The 19011-nt window shown below is 38.0% G+C and overlaps 2 protein-coding genes across 2 annotated transcripts in view; one reads left to right on the top strand and one right to left on the bottom strand.

Moving 5' to 3' along the window:
• Positions 1–4970, top strand: part of ubap1 (ubiquitin associated protein 1) — a 55355-nt gene extending 50385 nt beyond the window's left edge. The window contains exon 6 of the mRNA XM_048600461.1: positions 2571–4970. Within this exon, the coding sequence (XP_048456418.1) occupies positions 2571–2711 (141 nt within the window). The 3' untranslated portion in view covers positions 2712–4970. The remainder of the gene's footprint in view (positions 1–2570) is intronic.
• A 9836-nt stretch (positions 4971–14806) lies between these two features.
• Positions 14807–19011, bottom strand: part of LOC109932026 (kinesin-like protein KIF24) — a 101672-nt gene continuing 97467 nt past the window's right edge. Inside the window, exons 13-14 of the mRNA XM_048600391.1 lie at positions 15159–15312; positions 14807–14985 (exon numbers count right to left, since the gene is read on the bottom strand). Coding sequence (XP_048456348.1) covers positions 15166–15312 — 147 coding nt within the window. The 3' untranslated portion in view covers positions 14807–14985; positions 15159–15165. The remainder of the gene's footprint in view (positions 14986–15158; positions 15313–19011) is intronic.

The raw sequence follows: 19011 nt of genomic DNA on the forward strand, positions 1-19011 counted from the left end.
GGTCAGGCAGCAGCCATGGAGAGAGAGCAAGCTAACGTTTCAACTCGAAACTTTAGCTTGCTCTCTCAATGAATGCTACCTAACCTGCTGTGATCTACAGCATTTTTTTGTCTTCAGTACAGATTCCAGCATCTGCAGTAATTCAGCCCTTGTCTGGTCTGACAGACTCTCGGTCACCTGGTGGACTTTCTCAACCCCGGTCTCACTCAGCAGAGTTTTAATCCCCCAGTAGACTCTTGCTCCCACTGGCTTTGGCCAGTTTACTGGCATCACTACCTTTGTTAACCACTGTTACTAACCTGCTTGCTCCTCCTCTGATCTCAGACTGTTTCCTCATTTGCAGCATCACACATCAGGAAGAAGCAGTCTGTGGTTAGGGAGCAGGACTTTTCAAATCTGTCAATTCCACGTACAGACGAGTTTTTTCTGATTGGTCACCCTAGTGATCCTTTCTCTCAAAGTTTTGTGAATTTTGGGCATGAATTTATCCACTGTCCCCATGTATTTTGAATGTTGGTCTTGATATTTTTAAGTGAGTGAGAAGATACACTAAAGAGATTTTATTGAAATGTTGAAAAAAAAATCCAAGGAATTAGATGGTGCTGATATTTTTCAGAATTATTGGTAGGACACTAGATGAGGAGATTACAGGAGTGAAGTAGAAGTTTAGAGTGCGGCTTAAAAGTAGAAAACTACACATTATGAATGGAAATAGTTGATATTGACAGACATCGCTCTATGTTGACGAGTTAGGAATTGTGTGAGATGATTGAGGGAACAGTTACAAGACTCGTGGAACAGATGAGTTTGAGTACCTTTTGGGTAGGGATAAAGGAGTGAGAAGCCGTAATCTTTGAGCTGGGAGTGCTAACTAAGGCTAGAAGTACCGGAGAAAATCAAGGCCACTGAATACACAGCCTCAAGTTTGGAGTTGCATTACTGTCTTTCAACTGACATTAGTGTGAGAATTGTGCAAGTGGAGTAGGATTGGAGGATGTGCTTTGTTGTACAGAAAATTAATTGGAGGAATGGACGATATTGGAGTAAAATTTTGGAAAAAAACTTACATATTTGTAATATGTTTTCATGACTATGGCATGCTCCAAAGCAGTTTACAGGCAATCAAATATTTTTATGTTTAGGGAAAGAATAACAGCTAATTTGCACACGATTTCACAATCATATGATAAGTGACCAGATTTTTCTTTTGATTGAAGGCTATACTCAAGTATCACAGCAGGTTAAATAGTCAGGTACCTGGATGGAGTATTGCATGATCCCACTCAGAATTGAGAATGCCACCTCCACAGCATCATCTGATTTTGCTGCTGTCACAGTTCATCTGCTGCTGAAACCATTGTCTGTGCCTTTGCTACCTCTAAACCAAACAATTCCAACGTTCTGTGGGCCAGGCTCTTGCATCCTCTGGAAACGTGATCTGCTATCCATATCCTAACTTGCACCAAGTCCCATTCATCTAAGACCTAGGTGCTTGCTGATTTATTCCTTGTCTGACAACACCAAAGTTTTAAAATTCTCACTCGTTTTCAAATTCCCCTTTTCCCATAGCCATATCCTTTCTTCTTTTTGTAACCCTCTCCAACATTCAAGAGATCTTTGTGCTTTTACAATTCTGGCCTCTTGGATACGTCTAATTTTAATCACTCTGGGTTTGGTGGCTTTGTCTTCAACTGTCTTGATCCTAAGCTCTGAAATTACCTTTATAAACCTATTTACTACTTATACCACCATTAAGATACTCGTCAAAGGCTAGACTTTCAGTCAAGCATTTGATCATTGGTCCTAATATTCGGTCTGTGGCTCAGTCTTAATTTTGTTTCATAACATTCTTGTGAAGTGCCTTTGGAACTTCTACTGTGTTCTACGTGCTGTATAATTGTAAGTTGTTGTTATTATAAAGTGATTTGGGAAAGGAGAGAGAAGAGATTGTTTGCTTGAATTAAAAAAATTAATTGAATAAATGAAATCAATATTTCAAGCTCAAGTCATCCTTTGCAGTTTTTCAGTCTTAAAGATTGAGTCTAATTTAATTTGCCAGTCAATTTCAGAGCAAAATTGACTAAGCAAAAGCCTCAAGTTATACAACGGTGTGGAGTGTAAAGTTATCTTAATCCCAGAAGACCAGAGGGTTGCTCTTGTGGAAAGAGATGACTAGTGGTGTTTTAACCTGAGGATCACCACCCCTCAGGCTCAGGGCAAGGTTGAGAGGTGGGGCCTTCATGGTAACCTCAGCCAGTGCGGGAATTGAAACCATGCTGTTGGCATCACTGTGGTTTGCAAACCAGTCATCCCAACTAACCAACCCCCAGTATGTAATGTAGAGATTAAAATGTTATGTTTTTACTGAGAATAACATCTTTATGCTGATAGAGAATGTGCAGAATCACAAGGAAAAATGTTGCTGAGGATCAGACTGAATTCTGTCTGAATACACAATAGTCTTCAATCTTCACCTAATTGATTAAACTTTTTATATAACCTGTGAATGAGTATTGCTGTTAATTTTCTAAAGTAAGCACTGTTTATGAGTTTTGTATTTTCTCTTTCAGACTTTGGAGTTTCTTAAACTCATGTCCAAGTTCAGAGAAATGGGCTTTGAACGGGGTGATATTAAGGAAGTTCTTGTTGTTCATAACAATGACCAGGAAAAAGCTCTGGAAGACTTAATGACCCGTGCAGGAACTAGCTGAAGGCAACCCTTGTTCTGTCTCAGTCTGATTGAGAGAACAGAAAGGAAAAATAAAACCATCCCACGTACGATTCAGTTTCCAGCTCTGTTTATACAAGCATGACTGTATGTTTCTTTCCTTTTGGACTTTTTTTTTGTGTATGGCAGGGCAGGTAGGGGGTGGGTGTTGCCGGCGGTGGGACAGTAATCCATAATTAAAGAAAATCCCTTGCTTTGTAGGGAAGTCTAAGATGAAAACAAACAAAATACAAGGTGACAATGGTAGCAGTCTTAATGTATTGACTCATTTAATGATCAAAGGAGGCTGTTATAATGTGGCTGAAGTACACTTCATTCATCTTCCTCAAACTGTGGCTTGATGAGAGAGCAGTTGAATCCATTTATGTCTTACTTTTCTTTCCTTTGCTCCCCCAGCCAATAATAATGTGCATCTTCCATTCTTGCACAGAAATTTGATTCAATATATTGAAAAGCTGGATGATAATTTTCCAAGGTTAAAGCTGCTTTATGTCCTCTGTTAAAGGCTACATTTACTGGACTGTAGGCTATTGTAAAATTGTATTTGAATTAAGTAACCTATAGTGCAATAGGAATTATTAGACTGGGCTAGTCTATCATCTGTCACTGGCTGGGCAGTATCTCCATCTATGCATTTTGTTTAAAAAACACAATGGGAAGTCAAAACTCTCAATCTTAACAGACAAATAAGGACAAAAGGAAACCCAGCATTGATCTATGCTCCATCCCTGTATGGGTCTCTCACATGGATTCCCTTATAGGAAATCTATTCATGGACTCTTAGAAGAATTGCAGCGTGAGGTGAAATTCTCATATACTTAAGCACTTTCTTTAAATTGTCTTGTTGCCGCTGCACTTATTTCATTTACACTGTTGTTGAATGTTACATTATGTCTTCCTCACTGCTGTAGTTCTGGAGTGTTTCTTTGTTAGTAATCTTCAATAGCAACAGATCATTTTTCTTTTAATTTTAGAACAGATATTGCTTTGTTCTATGTAATGTTTCACAAACCTTCAACCATCAGAAGCATTTCTGAGTCTTGAAAGTTGCTTAAAAATTTGATTCTGCAAAACAGGTACTAATAAAACCTTAAAAATATATTTGTCTTTTTGATTAACATTTTAATCTTATTTTATGATGGTTCTAACTTCAAATGACTGAACAATTTCAAAATTAATGCAAAATTAGGTTTTTTGAAATTTTTAACAATGAACAGTTTTTGTCTCAAATTGGTTGAGTTTTGCGAGAGGGGCAGTCCACTCATGGAATATAATTTCTAACGTCGGTTCTTAACATGTATTAGTTGATCTCCTGTTGTGTTTACATGGGGAATCTGGTCTTCAGTTGAAATGGGGTAACATGAGGAATGACTGGAACAGACGCATAAATGTAATTCACACTCCATTTTGAAGTCACATTCCATGCTTTTTATATATTTCTAATAGAAATACCCTATATTCATATTTACAATGGAAACCGCCTATATAAGGTGACCATGCTGAAATTACATCCCAGTACTGCGGCTGCAACATTTCAGTTCATGGAAATGTAATTAATACAACTGCATCATGTTTACATAAGCACTGGTAGTTCCGAACATAAATTTGAATGTAGGAATTTCTAATGAAAAAAGTTGACAGATATAACTTAAAATTTATTTTATGCATCATCCATTAACAATGATTACTTATAAAGAGTTCAAGTTAAGTAAGTAAAAAGGTAAAATAGATAAGTTTTAGGTGGACTTTCTGCTCCTAATGGTGTGGGACAAATGACAAGCAAACTCTTGCCACATTCTGCAAGTTTTTTAAAATTTGAAACATTTTTCAAAAATCATTTCTGTCATTGCCTCTGCTCCCTAGCAGATGTTTGACTGCTCTTCATACCAATCTTCCAAATTCCTTTATGCAAACTACAGCTCATCCAAAAATCTATAATCCATATCTTCATTATCATTAGATCTCATTGTGCCATAAATCCTAATCTTACTGGGTTCCTGCCTCCTAATACGACAAAGTAAAAATCTTAATACTCATTTACAAATTATTCCACTGCCTTTCCTTGCAACCTCTTTCAGCATGGGCTCTGCTCATCTTCTGACTCAACTGCTGTGCTTTCTTCCACGTATTATTCATTTGGCAGCAGAATTTTCATTTAGAGCACCATAAACTTTATTTCTTCATAAATATCTCTTCAAAATCTAGAGATAGTAGGAACTGCAGATGCTGGAGAATCTGAGATAACAAGGTGTAGAGCTGGATGAACACAGCAGGCCAAGCAGCATCAGAGGAAGGGTCTCGGCCCGAAACATCAGCCTTCCTGCTCCTCTGATGCTGCTCGGCTTGCTGTGTTCATCCAGCTCTACACCTTGTTATCTCTCTTCAAAATCTAGCTGTTTTGTTGGTGCCTTCAACCACCTCTCCTAAATGACATGGTTCATACCTCTGTGCCATGTTGGGAATTTATTAATGCATTGTCACTATTGTAAACGACTGGTAAAAAGAACTTCCATATCCATGAAATGTGAATGTTGGAGGTAACTTAGATGATAGAAAAGTTAAATATTGTAACTTTTCAAGTTAAAATATTTGTTTTGCAGGTAAACTTGAAGTAGATGATTCAATTAATGCTGGAAGTCCAATTTAAACTAATTATTTTCTGAATTAAAGATAATAGTTGGGGTGAATCGGTTTTCTTGTTACAATCCAGTAGAGACTGAAAACTTTTAAAAGCTATTTGAATTTCCAGAAACTGACAAAGGAGAACATGACAAGATTTCAGACTTTCTGTAACAAACATTCAACACAGACTAAATATCATCCTGTCAAATTATTCTCTCAACTACAGAAAAGGTTACCCACAACTTTTAAAGAACTGAAAATCCCCCTCCCTGATCAATTAAGAGGACATTTCATGCTTCAGTGCAAAATTATCCTCAGCTCCCAAAAATTCTAATCCCCAAACTAACTTTCATGGTGAGCATGAACCCGGAGACTTCATCTAGCCAGATCTGGGTGAATTATCTAGCCCCATTTAAATCCCCTCGAATATAGTCTCTTTAATCACTGCAAGGCTCCCACTGGATTCTGTGCAGTGAATGATAAGGAATTGTCACCTCTATCTGTGGTCGCTCTCGGATTCTTACTGACCAACCAGTGAAGTTCAAAGGTATCTTATGAAACCTTTAAAGCAATGTTGTAATGGCTTGCTGTTGCCTCTGCCCATCTCCGTGGCAGTGTGGAACATACTAGCCTTGTAGTCACATAGTAGTGTTGCTTAACTATTTTCTAAACTTCTAACTCCATTCTATTTTGGAGTTAAACAGAGAGCGTAAAATATAACCATTACTGAAACCAGACATTCCTAATACCTCCCTGTGATATTCAGAGATGAAATGTTTATTTGCCCTTCAGGGCCTCTACTCTGGTAATGTCTTTGGTTGTGAATATTTTGTACCTTCTTCCCAATAAATCCACCTGGGCCTCATTGTGAGAGTCATAAGTGAGATACTAGTAAAGGCTTGTTGTTAAGCAGGATTCTGAATCTTTGGAATTGCAAAAATGAAAAGGTTGTGGAGATTCAATTATTATGCCTTTTACAGAGATTGACAGGAGTTCTAGGCAAAAGTAATCAAGGCTTCCAAGGGTAATGCAGAAAAGTGCGTTGAGGTAGAAGATCAACAACAATCTACTTGAATGCTGGAGTAGGTTTGGTCTTAAATGGCCTACTCCTATTTGAAGCAAGTCATATGACCCTTTTGACTACTTCTATTAACAATGAATTAGACAGACAATTCCAAAACATCATCATCTCTACATGTATGTAATGGGAGATGGATTAAGGTGTTCCAAAAGCTGCAAGATGCATTGTCTAACAGAAGTTCAAATTAAAACAGAAATTGCTGGAGAAACTCAGCAGGTCTGGCACCATCTGTGGAGAGAAAAGAGTTTTCAAGTTTTCAATGTTTCAAGTCCAGTGACCCTTCTTTAGAACTTAGAAGGTTAAGTACAAGTTTAGCATAACTTAATATTTCAAATCTATTGCTCCAGAGATAAAACCAGTGCTATTTTTGATAGCCCTGCTAATCCGCAGTGCAACTATTAGTGATTGATGTATTTTTATTGAGGTCCCTTTTCCTCTACCCTATATAGGCTTGCACCTATCAAGTAACAAATGACTTTCCTATTCTTCCTCCCAACTGGACTATTTCACATTTATCTATATTTAGCTTCAGTTGCCAGTTAATAAACTTGAACATAGAACAGTACAGCACAATACAGGCCCTTTGGCCCATGATGTTGTGCCGAACTTTTACCCTAAACCTAAAGTCTATCTAACCTCCACCCCTACCTTATACTATCATCCACACGCCTCAAATGCCCCTAATGAGGCCGACTCCACTACCCTCTCCGGCAATGCATTCCACGCCCCTACCACTCTCTGGAAGAATGGGTAAATTATGTCCTCCCACAATTCGTTGCAGACCTCTTCAGTATTGGCTAATCACTTCTCTCCACTCTTTATCCTCACTGCCCCCATTTAATAATATATGAAAAGTTAGAAATTGTGATTTTGATTCCAAAGTCCTTGAGGTAACTTACAAATTGCAGTTGTCCCAGCCAGTGGAACATACTTCCAGATATCTGCTACTCTTAATATCCACCCTTTATTCTGTGTTTTCCTTTGTCTTGAACCAGCTAACAATCCAATTTGCCATTTGTCCCCTGTTGTCTAACACTGAATTAAGGCTTTTGTTAAAATACACTCTATATTAGTGTGACAGCAAATAACCTTTATCCCATTAGTCTGCACTAAATTTATGGAGCTCATGGGCCAATAGTGGATCCAAATGAATGAAACAAAATTAGGCCAGCAGATTTAATGATACTAACAGCTCTAGCTTAGTTTTCATAGCAACAGGAAGTTAGATACTTTATTTGGGATCTGAGGCAATAAGACTTCTGTAGATTACAAATTTCATAAGATATCCTAATTTAATCATACATTTCTTGAGCTGACAAAAATTCTCAGGAGATTTAGAAAATTTTGTTATCAAGGGTCCCTACAATTGGCTTCTATGCTTTGTTTGAATAAAATATTGAAAAATAGAAAATAAGAGTAGGCCATACAGCCCTTTGAGCCTTCTCCACCATTCTCCACAATACGATCATAGCTGATCATCGAACCCCGTACACTTCTGTTTTCTCCACATACCCTTTGATCCCTTTACCCCTAAGAACTTTATCTAGCTCCTCTTGAAAACATTCTAATTCTGTGGCAGAATTCCACAAGCTCATCACACTATGGGTGAAGAAATTTCTCCTCCTCTGCATCCTAAATGGCCTACCCCATATCCATACGCTGTGACTCCTGGTGCTGTACTCCCCTGTCATTGAGAATATCCTTTCTCTGTTTCGCACATCTAGTCCTGTTATAGAAATCTATAAACCTCTAAGAATCCTTCTTCATTATTGTAGACTCCAGTGCTAAATGATCCAGTATCTCTTCACACATCAGTCCTGCCATCCCAGGAATTAGTCTAGTAAATCTTAATTTTACTCCCTCCGTAGCTAGAACATCCTTCCTCAGGTAAGGAAGCCAAAATACACACAATAATCCAGGTGTGAGTTCACCAAGGCAGTGTACAGTTGTAGCAACACATCCCTGCTCTTGTACAAATATCTTGCTACAAAGGCCAACATACTATTTGCCTTTTTCAATGCCTGCTTTCAGCAACTGACATACAAAGACAAAGACATCCAGGTCTCATTCCCTCCTTCTTTCCCAATCTATTGCCATTCAGACAATAATTTGCCCTCCCATTTTTACTACCAAAGTGGATAACCTCAATTTATCCACATTACACTTCATCTGCCATGCACTTTCCCACTCAACTTGTCCAAATCACAATGAAGCATGTCTGCATCCTCTTCTTAGCTCACCTCCCACCAAGCTTTGTGTCATGTGCAAACCTGAAGATAGTGTATTTAATTCCTTCATCCAAGCACATAGAGAGAGAGAGAGAGTGGCTGGGGTTCAAGCACAGATCCCTGTGGTACCTCAGTAGTTACTGCCTGCCACTTGGAAAAAAATCTGTGTATTCCTACTTTGTTTCCTAGCTGTCAACCTCTTCTCTATCCAGGTCAGTATACTACCCCAAATCCCGTGTGCTTTAATTTTATATGCTAATCTCTTATGTAGGACCTTATCAACATTCTTCTGAAAGTCTAAGAAAACCACATCCGCCTTGTCAAACCTACTAGCTGCATCCTTGAAAAATTCAAGTAGATTTGTCAAGCCTGATTTCTTTTTTGTAAATCCATGCTGATTTTGTTTGATCCTGTCACTGTTTTCTAAGTACCCTACTATTAAATCTTTTATAATGGACTTTGGCATTCTTCCCACTACCGATGTCAGGTTAACCATCCTATAGTTGCTCTCTACTTTTTTAAAAAGTGGAGTTTCATTACCTACCCTCCAATCCATAGGAACTGTTCCAGAGTCCATATAATCTGAGAAGATGACCACTATTGCATCCACTGTTTCTCGGGCCACTTCTTTAAGTGCTCTGGGATGTAATTATTGGGCCGGAGATTTAATTGTCCTCTAATCTCATCAATGTCCCCAACTCCATTTCCCTTCTAATACTGATTTTCTTCAGTTCCTCCCCATCACTGGACCCTCTGTTCCTCAACATTTCTAAGACATTATTGTGCCCTTCTTTTTGTAAAGACAGAAGTATGTATTTAATTGTTTTGCTATCTTTTTGTTTCCCCATTATAACTTGCTCTGTTTATGACTGTTTCTAACATTTTTCTTGTGTATTTTTTTCTCGTCACAATCAGTTTGCATGTTCCCCACAAGTTTACCTTATTTTCCTCCTCTTAATCAATGCCTTTGTCCTTATTTGTGGAAATCTAAACTGCTCCCAATCCTCAGGACTGCTGCTCTTTTTGGCCAATTTGTATGCCCTTCCCTTGGATCTAATTCTATCCCTAATTTCCCTTGTTAGCTGTGGTTGGGTCACATTTCCCATTTTGTTTTTGTGCCAGATAGGAATGAAATGAACAATTGTTGCAGTTCCTCCATGCACTGTTGATATTTGCCATTTTAAAATAAAATTCTCCAATTTATCATAGCAAGCTTATGCCTCATACCATTGTAGTTTCCTTTATTTAGTTTCAGGAACACGATCTCAGCATCAACTACATCACTGTCCATCATAATTCTTTATGTTCTGTCTTCCCAAGGCGTCTTGCACAGCTAGGTTGCCTATTATTTCCTCTCTCATGCACAAATCCTAGTCTATGATAGCCTAATCTCTAGTTGCTTCCTCAAAATATTGATCTAGAAAACCATCTTGTATACCTTCCAGAAATTTCTTTATGGTATTGTTACTGATTTATCTAATCTGTAAACAGATTAAAGTCTCTTATAATTACAGCTACACCTTCATTGCTTTCATCCAAATTTCCTCTTCAATGCCTTCTCCAACATTGCCACTTCTGGTTGGGGGTATATAAAATCCCCATTACCATTTTCTGTCCCTTGTTGTTTCCAAGCTCTATCCAATAGATTCCATTTCACTGGAACTAAAATCCTTCCTCACTATTGAGTTAATTGCTTCTTTAATCAGCAATGCTACCCCTCATTCTTTTTGTCCGTCCTTCCTAAAAACTTAATCCCCTGGTTGTTCAGTTCCCATCCCCTAGTCACATGCAAACACGTCACCGTAACTCCAAATATATATCAATTTATATTTATTTGCACGACTAATTCATCCACTCTTATCAGCATTGAGACACAAGGCCTTAACAATTGTCTTTTTAAAATTCTTAGTCCCCATTTGCATTATTTTACACTTTGGCCCCGGTTGATTCTCGCCCTTGAATTCTCATTCCCATTGTCTTACATTTTTGCCCTGGTTTCTCACTCTTCTGTCTCCCTGAATAGGTTTCCACAGTCCCCAGCCATTTCACTTTAAACTGTCCCCTGGTACATCAGTTCCAGATGCTACCCATCCAGCTTGTAGTGGTCTCGCCTCCCCAGAACCAGTCCAAATGTCCCAGGAACCTGAAACAATTCTCCAATGATGTAACATTTGCTGGATCAGTACAAATCATTCCAGCTGTACCACTTCACTAAATGCCACAATTCACAAATAGAGACAAAAAAAACTGCAGATGCTGGAATCCAAGGTAGACAAACAGGAGGCTGCATCTGGAGGAAAGGAGCAGTCAACGTTTTGGGTATTACCCTTCTTCAAGACTGAAGCTCCTTTCCTCCCGATGCTGCCTGACTGGCTGTGTTCTTCCAGCCTCCTGTTTGTCTACCTAATTCACAAACAGTAACAGGAACAAGCAATTCTACTTCGCCCCTTCTCACATTCAGATTGATCAAAAACTCACCTTCATTCACTCATCACACTACCATATCTCCATCTTGAAAATTCCAATTGTCTACAACCTTTTGAAAGAAATAATGCAAGATATCACGTTGGATTAACCGGGGAGAAACACTATCTCAGCCCCAGTTTCCATCTTGTCACTCAACTTCCCCAGTTCCCTGATCTGTCTCTCCCACTAAACACCAACATTTTCGAGTCTCCTTGTTGCCTCCTGTGCAGTACTCTGCTTTTGCATAAATCATTATCCAGCACACACAGTGGCAGAAGAATCGCTTTATTCCTGAGACTGAGCCACACATATTCATTTCAGAACGCCAATTTATCTGCCGCCAAACTTGCTGGGTAGAGATCCTTCTTACACAAAAGCCAATGTGAGGTGTGATGCAGTACAACAAACACTGTCTGTTCATACTTCTATACAGCTGTAGCATAACCTTTCCACTTGAGATACGGATCAACATTCTGATAGTTAATTTAATTGGCTTTTGTACTGTTGACTAAATTTAAATGATGTATGGATTTAAAACTCCAAAATCATTTTCATTCCTTTGCAGTACCTGGTTTTTATGTCACTTTAGAAAATACTCTTGTTCTTCTTTGAGGTCCAAAACAATGTACACTAATTTTTATTTTGTAATGCATGGCTGTGGGAGTCCTTTGCAATGTTTTAATGTGGCTGTGCAGCTTAGAGGAACATTATTAGCTGTGGTTTCAGCTGGCAACTCCTTGAGTCACCAGGTTCTAGGTTCAAATCTTCCTCCAAGACTTGAGTAGAAAACTTAAAGCTGTACTATAGCGCAGTATTTGAGAGAGTACTACTACATCAGCAGTGTTGTCTATTAGGTGAGACACTAAACTGAGACCCCACCTGTCTGTTTGGATGGATGTGAAAGATTGCATCGCACTATTTCGAAGGGCAGGGAATAATCCTGTATCCTGGCCAATACCTAACTGTGAATTTACATCATAAAAACAGGTATTTATCACATTTCTGTCAGTATTTTGATGTGCACAAAACAGAGGCTGCATTTTCCTATATTACAACAGTGACTGCACTTTGGGAGGGAATAAAGAACTATGTAGGCTATAAGCTGCTTTTGAGATGCCCAGTGGTCATGGAAAACACTGTGTAAATCAAGTCTTCTTTGTGAACAACTTCACATTTAGCCACATTGAACTTCATCTGCCATTGTTCTACCCATTCACTTAACCTGTTTATGTTCCTTTTCAAATTCTTACTGTCTCTCCTAATCTGCTTCAACCTGAGCTTGTTATTTCAACACTTTAAATTTTGTAGTGTATAATAATTTTTTTCTGATTTACTGCTCGGTATTGGCAAGCAAAATTTAACTTCTAGCAAGATTCAATAATTTCACGTTTATTTGAATTTGATCAGACTACTGTTAATGGAAGCAGCAACATTGGCATAGATAACCGTCTGTTTGCTTAATTAACTTTTTAGATATTATTTTTGTTTTGGGGAGTAACAAGTCTATTAGTAGAGCATTAAAAAGAGACTTCAGTTATGACCTGCTTTTTGAAAGATTATATGAAACAATGACAGTTTGATACTTTCGCTTCAGTGTTTCTGATGGAATTTGATTTCTTTTTCCAAAAATGGTAATTTTTCTGGAGGAATTGAGAAGCTGTGTTGACCATCTGAGGGAGCTAGCTATCAAAACAAAGCACTGAAATTATGCAAGGTAGTTCCGTTTCCTTCCTGTCAAATTTAATAATTCTCAAAATTGAAATACCTTTGAGGTTGTTCATATTCTTTAAACAAATTATAAGAACAAAAATATCAATACAAATGTTTTTTCTAACTTTTGGAAGTGGTACTGAATTTTCACATTATTTATCTGCAGACAATGTTTAAATAAGGCAAACTTATTAAGTGAGTTAGCTTTTCTTTACAGCCTTTATTTGAAATACAATTGATTAAATAATTTAGATTTTAACATTAATATGAAAATGTTCAATAGAGTTTTCAAACTGAAAAATATATACCACATATGAAAAATCTAACTTTATAGTTTCAAATACTTGCAATAAAAATGTTGTGAAATAAAATGGTACTTACTTAAAATACTTCATACATCCAGTGTATGCCCGTATGTAATCTGTAATAAAGTATTCAATTCTTGAAATATCAAGAACTGGTTTAATCCATTATTGCCTATAATCAATTCTTATTTTTAGGAATGACTACCTCTGAGCAAGAGTTGAAAATCTTGCCTGAAAGCCAGAACCTACAGCAAATACTAAATATCAACAAGCATTTTCTATTGTTAATAGGATCAAGTATACACAATGCTTTTTTCCTTTTTGTTGCACAGGTATTGAGATCATTGAAAAATTGTTTGGTTTTCCCACAGATTGCATTTATTAAATATTTTAATTTCCTCCTTTGGACTCCACTTGTAAAACTTTTCGGTTACATTGGGAATCATCACAGTAACAGTGCATCAGTTTTATTAAGGAATGTAAGTTAAAATGAAAATTCCATGGGTGAAATTGAAAAAACTGAAAGATCTCCCTCAAGTGACTCAGCAATATTATCCAGTGTATAGCTGAGTCACACAGGTAAACTGCATCTTGTTTGTGGAGGGAGAACAAGATCAGGTTTTGATGAACTTAGCCCACCAACCCAATGACACTTATTGCAAAGACTTCAGAATTTTTTGTCTGTCAAGTTTCTCCAAAGCGTGGAATCATATCTGCCCAGTGTTCAATAGTATTCAAGCCATTGCAAAATCCACATAATAGTCTTCATTTTCCTGATATACTGCAAATGCTCTGTTTTGAGACACATACTTCACAGAACAATGCCGATAGAACTTAGCAACAGGTCAGCAAAAGCCAAGTATAGAGACAGTAAAGATTTGAAAAATGTCACAATTGATTTATTTTTTACTGCTTACTACTGTAGTGTAGCTAGGTCCAATGTATCTTTGGGGTGCTTGCTTGCGGTGTTCCTGGAGCCGGGTTGCAAGGATCAGAGGCTGCAGATACAGATTAACCCTCTCCATGTCAGGTATTCAGACAGAATATTGTTCTTTGCTGAATTCTCTAAACTAATGGATGCTCACATTAGATTACTGAATATGGGATACACAACTGAATTGGTACTAATTTTCACAACATAATTAAAAAGAGCAGAGAAATCATGTAACCATCCTAAATCTCAAGTTCTGCTACAACAGCATCCAATTCCTTCAGCAGTGATTTTCGAATTTTCTCTATTCTAGTTTGAAGTCTATTCCATATATATGGCCAAGGAAAAATGTCCCAGAATTAATCCTACACCTATGCTATATTAGTTGAAGCCTGTATCTTTAAAGCAATTTCCATATTCACTTTTTCACCTGGTCATATCACCTTTTTGACATTGTTCTTTCAAGGCTGACAACTTGTTACTCAATCCTCTAACACTGACAAGTAATCTTATGGCTCTTCTAATTCTTCAATTAATCCCTTAAGTCTCTGACCAGAAATGCATATAATACAAAAGGTGTAATTTGATTAGAATACAGAACATTTTAATCATGTTACCTTATGACTTGTGAGATAACCATTTGGCTACATAGTTAAACATTCATCATTCAATGAGATCAGGGATAAACTGGCTCTCAAGGCTGGATACTCAACTTTTGTTCCAGTGTGTCTAGTCTGTTCGTTTTGTTTATTACCACACTAAATTATTTGGATTGTTGAGTGTTGTGTTTACCACGCCCTTTGTGTCCAAAGCGATCCTGTTTCTCTCGTTCATCCACCAAGAAGGATTGATACTAGTTGGTCAAGTCATACGTAAACAATAGGAACATTTTCAGAAACTGCAGATCAGAAAGGCTGAGGCATAGAGAATAGGAGAAGAAAGCAAAGTTTAAGATTGGATCCCAAAATTGAGAAGATATATAATAATTTATTTTGTAACTTGCATTTAAACATGAACAATCAATTTAAAATTGTAGACAGTGGATCAAAAGTAAGCATTGGTTCTCCGTTTCTGCACCATAACTTACACTAAAGCTAAGATACAGATGACTTGGTGTTTGAGTTGTTACAAACTGGCCCAGTATGAACGTGGTACTTATGGATCTGTCCTTGCATGCGCTCAATGCATTTGTTTTTTTGCATCAGGATCTCTTCCAGTTGTGTCATATAATCTTTGAAATCCTGCCAAGAATCACAAATGATTTGGTCAGGTAATTTGAAATGTTAAAAATACTTAGGTGTGCAGTATATATTGCATCTACCTCATTAAGGGTTTCCATGAGGGGAGCTGTAGTTTTGACAATCCGAATTTCACACAGATAACACTTAAAAGGTTTTTTGGAGCTCAATCGAGCCATCTGATAATATTGATTGTCCCCGTGAACAAGGACGGATCATTGCTATTTAGCAACTCATTGCTAGTTATCTACAGACTTTTTCAATATCTAATGTTTTCAATATCCAAAGATTTGCTTTCTTGCAGAATTTGGTATCAGACAATTATTCTGTTTACCATAGTTGAGGTCATTCACTTATATTTATTCATTTTCAGTATTTTTATTTGTCTATTAAACGCGGTATCTTAGCTCATATCCCATAACAAAACAGAATGTATCACACTGGAAACTACGATGTTAACTGGAACTTAATATAAAAGCTTTAAGTTGAATAAAGGAATGATCATTTAGGTTTGAGATCAGAAATTCCTTGACAGGTTGTGAATCTTTGGAATTTTCTACCACAGAGTTGTGAATGCTTTGTCTATGAACATATTCAAGGCTGAGTTAAACAGATTTTTGATCTCTTAAGGAATCAAATGTGGGGAGTCTGCAGGAAAGTGAAGTTGAAGCTTAAGAACTGTGATCATCATACTGAATGCTGGAACAGGTTCAATGCACCATGTGGTCTACTCCTGCTCCAAAGTCTTGTTTTCTTATGAACATATGACATAAGGAGCAGAAGCAGGCCATTCAGTACTTAAAGTCTATTTAACCCTTCAATAAGATCATGGCTGATCTGTTGGGTTCCAAATCATACATTATCATCTATCCCTGATAACCTTAGATTCTTGTTAGGCAGGGGGGTCAATCATCTTTCTCTTTAGTCGGTGACTCTCTCTTCACTGCTTTCTGAGGCAGGACACTCCAAAGTTGCACAACACACTTTTTGTTTTGGTGGTGGTGGGGTTTGAGGGAAAGAGAGAGGAGACAAAGCTCCATCATCTCTGCGTTCCCTAGTCTGGACTTATCCACAAAGGTAAAAATTCTCCATGATCACCTTGTCAAGGTCATACAGGATCTTATAAACTTGAATCAAATCACCCCTCGTTCTTCTAAGTTCCTGTGAAAACAGGGCTCGACTGTTGAATCTTTCCTCATAAAAACAACCCACCCACACCCCCAGGTATCAGTCTAGTAAATCTCCTACCTCCAACATATTTCCATACTTTCTTAAATAAAGAGACCAAAACTATGCATAGTATGAGATGTGGTCTCACCGATGCCTTCTATAACTAAAACTTATGTTCACGTATGTTTGAGAGAGATAGTAGGATGTTTTATGCTCACATCCTCTTTTGATAAAGGACAGCATTCCATTAGCCTTCTTAATCATTTGCTGTAACTGCTTACTAACATTACGTGAAGCATGCACTAGAAAACCTAAAACCTGCTGCACTTCAATTCTACAACTTAAAGAATACTCTGCTTTTATATTCTTTCTGCCAAATCAAACAACTTCACATTTTTTGACATTATCTCTAAATGCCAGATTTTTGTCCTCTCATTAACTAATGATTGGTCTGCATCCTTATTATTCCATCAAAGGAGGCAATAGCCTTGTGGTATTATCGCTGGACATAATGTTCTGGAGACCTGGGTTTGAATTCCCGCCATGACGGAATTTGAATTTAATAAATATCTGGAACTAAGAGTCTAATGATGACCATGAATCCATTGTTGAGAAAAACCCATCTGGTTCACTAATGTCCTTTAGGGAAGAAAACTGCCATCCTTACCTGGTCTGGCCTACATGTGACTCCACACCTACAGTAATGTGGTTGACTCTTAACTGCTCTCTAGGCAATTAGGGACGGGCAATAAATGCTGCCTAGCCAGCAATGTCCTCATCCCGTGAATGAATAAAGAAAAAAAATCTTTGCAACATATTTTACTCCCTATTTTTGTATCACATTTAAATTTAGCAATCATATCTTCAATCCTCTCACCTAAGTTATTGATACACATTTTTAAAAATTGAAGTACAAGCAAAGACTTCCACAGGACACCATTTGTCACATCCTGCCAATCTGAGAAATACCCATTTATGCATATTGTTTTCTGCCAGCCAGCCAGTGAGTCTTCCATCCACAGAAATAAAAAATAGGATCCTGAGTAGGCCATTCAATGTGGTCATGGCTGACCATCCAGCTCAATTCCCTGTTCCCAATTTCTCCCAAAATCTAAGAACTATGTCTGTCTCCTGCTTGAAAACATTCACAGTTTTGGCCTCAATCCCTGTGCCAGAGAATTCCACAGGCTTACCACTCTCTGGGTGGAGAAATTTCTCCTCATTTCAGTCCTAAGTGGCCTATTCCGTATCCTTAAACTGATCCCTAGTTCTGGACTCCCCAGTCATCTACCCTGCCTAGTCATGTTAGAATTTTATAGGTTTCTATGAGATCCCCTTCATGATTCCAAATTCCAGTGAATATAGTCCTAACTGATGCAGTCTCATTTTGTACATCAGTCCTGCCACGCAAGGAATCACTCTGGTAAACCTTCATTGCACCATAACTCCACAGAATACTCAAGTGTGGAACAAATGCAATAAAACAATTATTCTTGCAATGCCTCTGCCACTCCATTGCCTTGATTTTCCTTATTGCTCCTACTTTCCATGAAGTTTCCAACTGAATTTCTCTTTTTCCTCAGATTATACTACAGCTCCTCTTACATCTTCAGCTAGACTTCCTAAATGGAAGCAGGAGTGAGCCACACAGCTCATCAAGACTGCTCCACCATTCAGTAAGATTGTGGCTGTATTATTATATCAACTCCACTATTCTGCCTTGTTCCCATGTCTGCGATTCTTCAGTGTCCACAGATTTATCCATCTCAGTATTGAATGTCCTCAATGACTCAATGTAAGTTAACATGATTAACATACTAATTTACACAATAACAAAGTCGCCTACTTGATTGTCATTACATCAACAAACCGAGTTCCTTCTCGACTAACAAAAGACCGTTAGACATAGAACCAGAATTAGGCCATTTGGCCCATCGAGTCTGCTCTGCCATTTGATCATGGTAATGTGTATCTAAACCTCCATTCTCCTGCTTTCTCCTGTAACTGTTGATCCCCTTTCCAATCAAGAACCTGTCTATCTCGGTCTTTAAGAAACTTAATGACTTGGTCTCCATAGCCCTCTGCGGCAATGAGTTCCACAGATTAACCACCTTCTGGCTGAAGAAATTCCTCCTCATTCCAGTTCTAACTGGTGATCTTTTCATTCTGAGGCTATGCCCTTGTGTCCTAATCTCTCCTACTAGTGGAAGCATCTTCTCCACCTCCATTCTATCCAGGCCTCTCACTACTCTAAGTTTCAATCAGATTCTCCCTCCTTCTAAATTCCATCCAGTACAGACCAGAGTCCTCAACCACTCCTCATGACAAGCCCCTCATCCCCAGGATCACTCTTCTAAACCTCCTCTACACCCCTTCCAAGGCCAGTTCATCCTTCATTAGATGTGGGGCCCAAATTGCTTACAATAATCCAAATGTGGCCTTGATCAAAGCCTTGTACACCTTCAGCAGTACATCCCTGCTCTTGTATTCTAGCCCTCTTGAAATGAATTCTAACATTGTATTTGCCTTCCT

This window comes from Rhincodon typus, chromosome 1 (assembly GCF_021869965.1).
Source record: "Rhincodon typus isolate 14 chromosome 1, sRhiTyp1.1, whole genome shotgun sequence".
NCBI lineage: Eukaryota > Metazoa > Chordata > Chondrichthyes > Orectolobiformes > Rhincodontidae > Rhincodon > Rhincodon typus.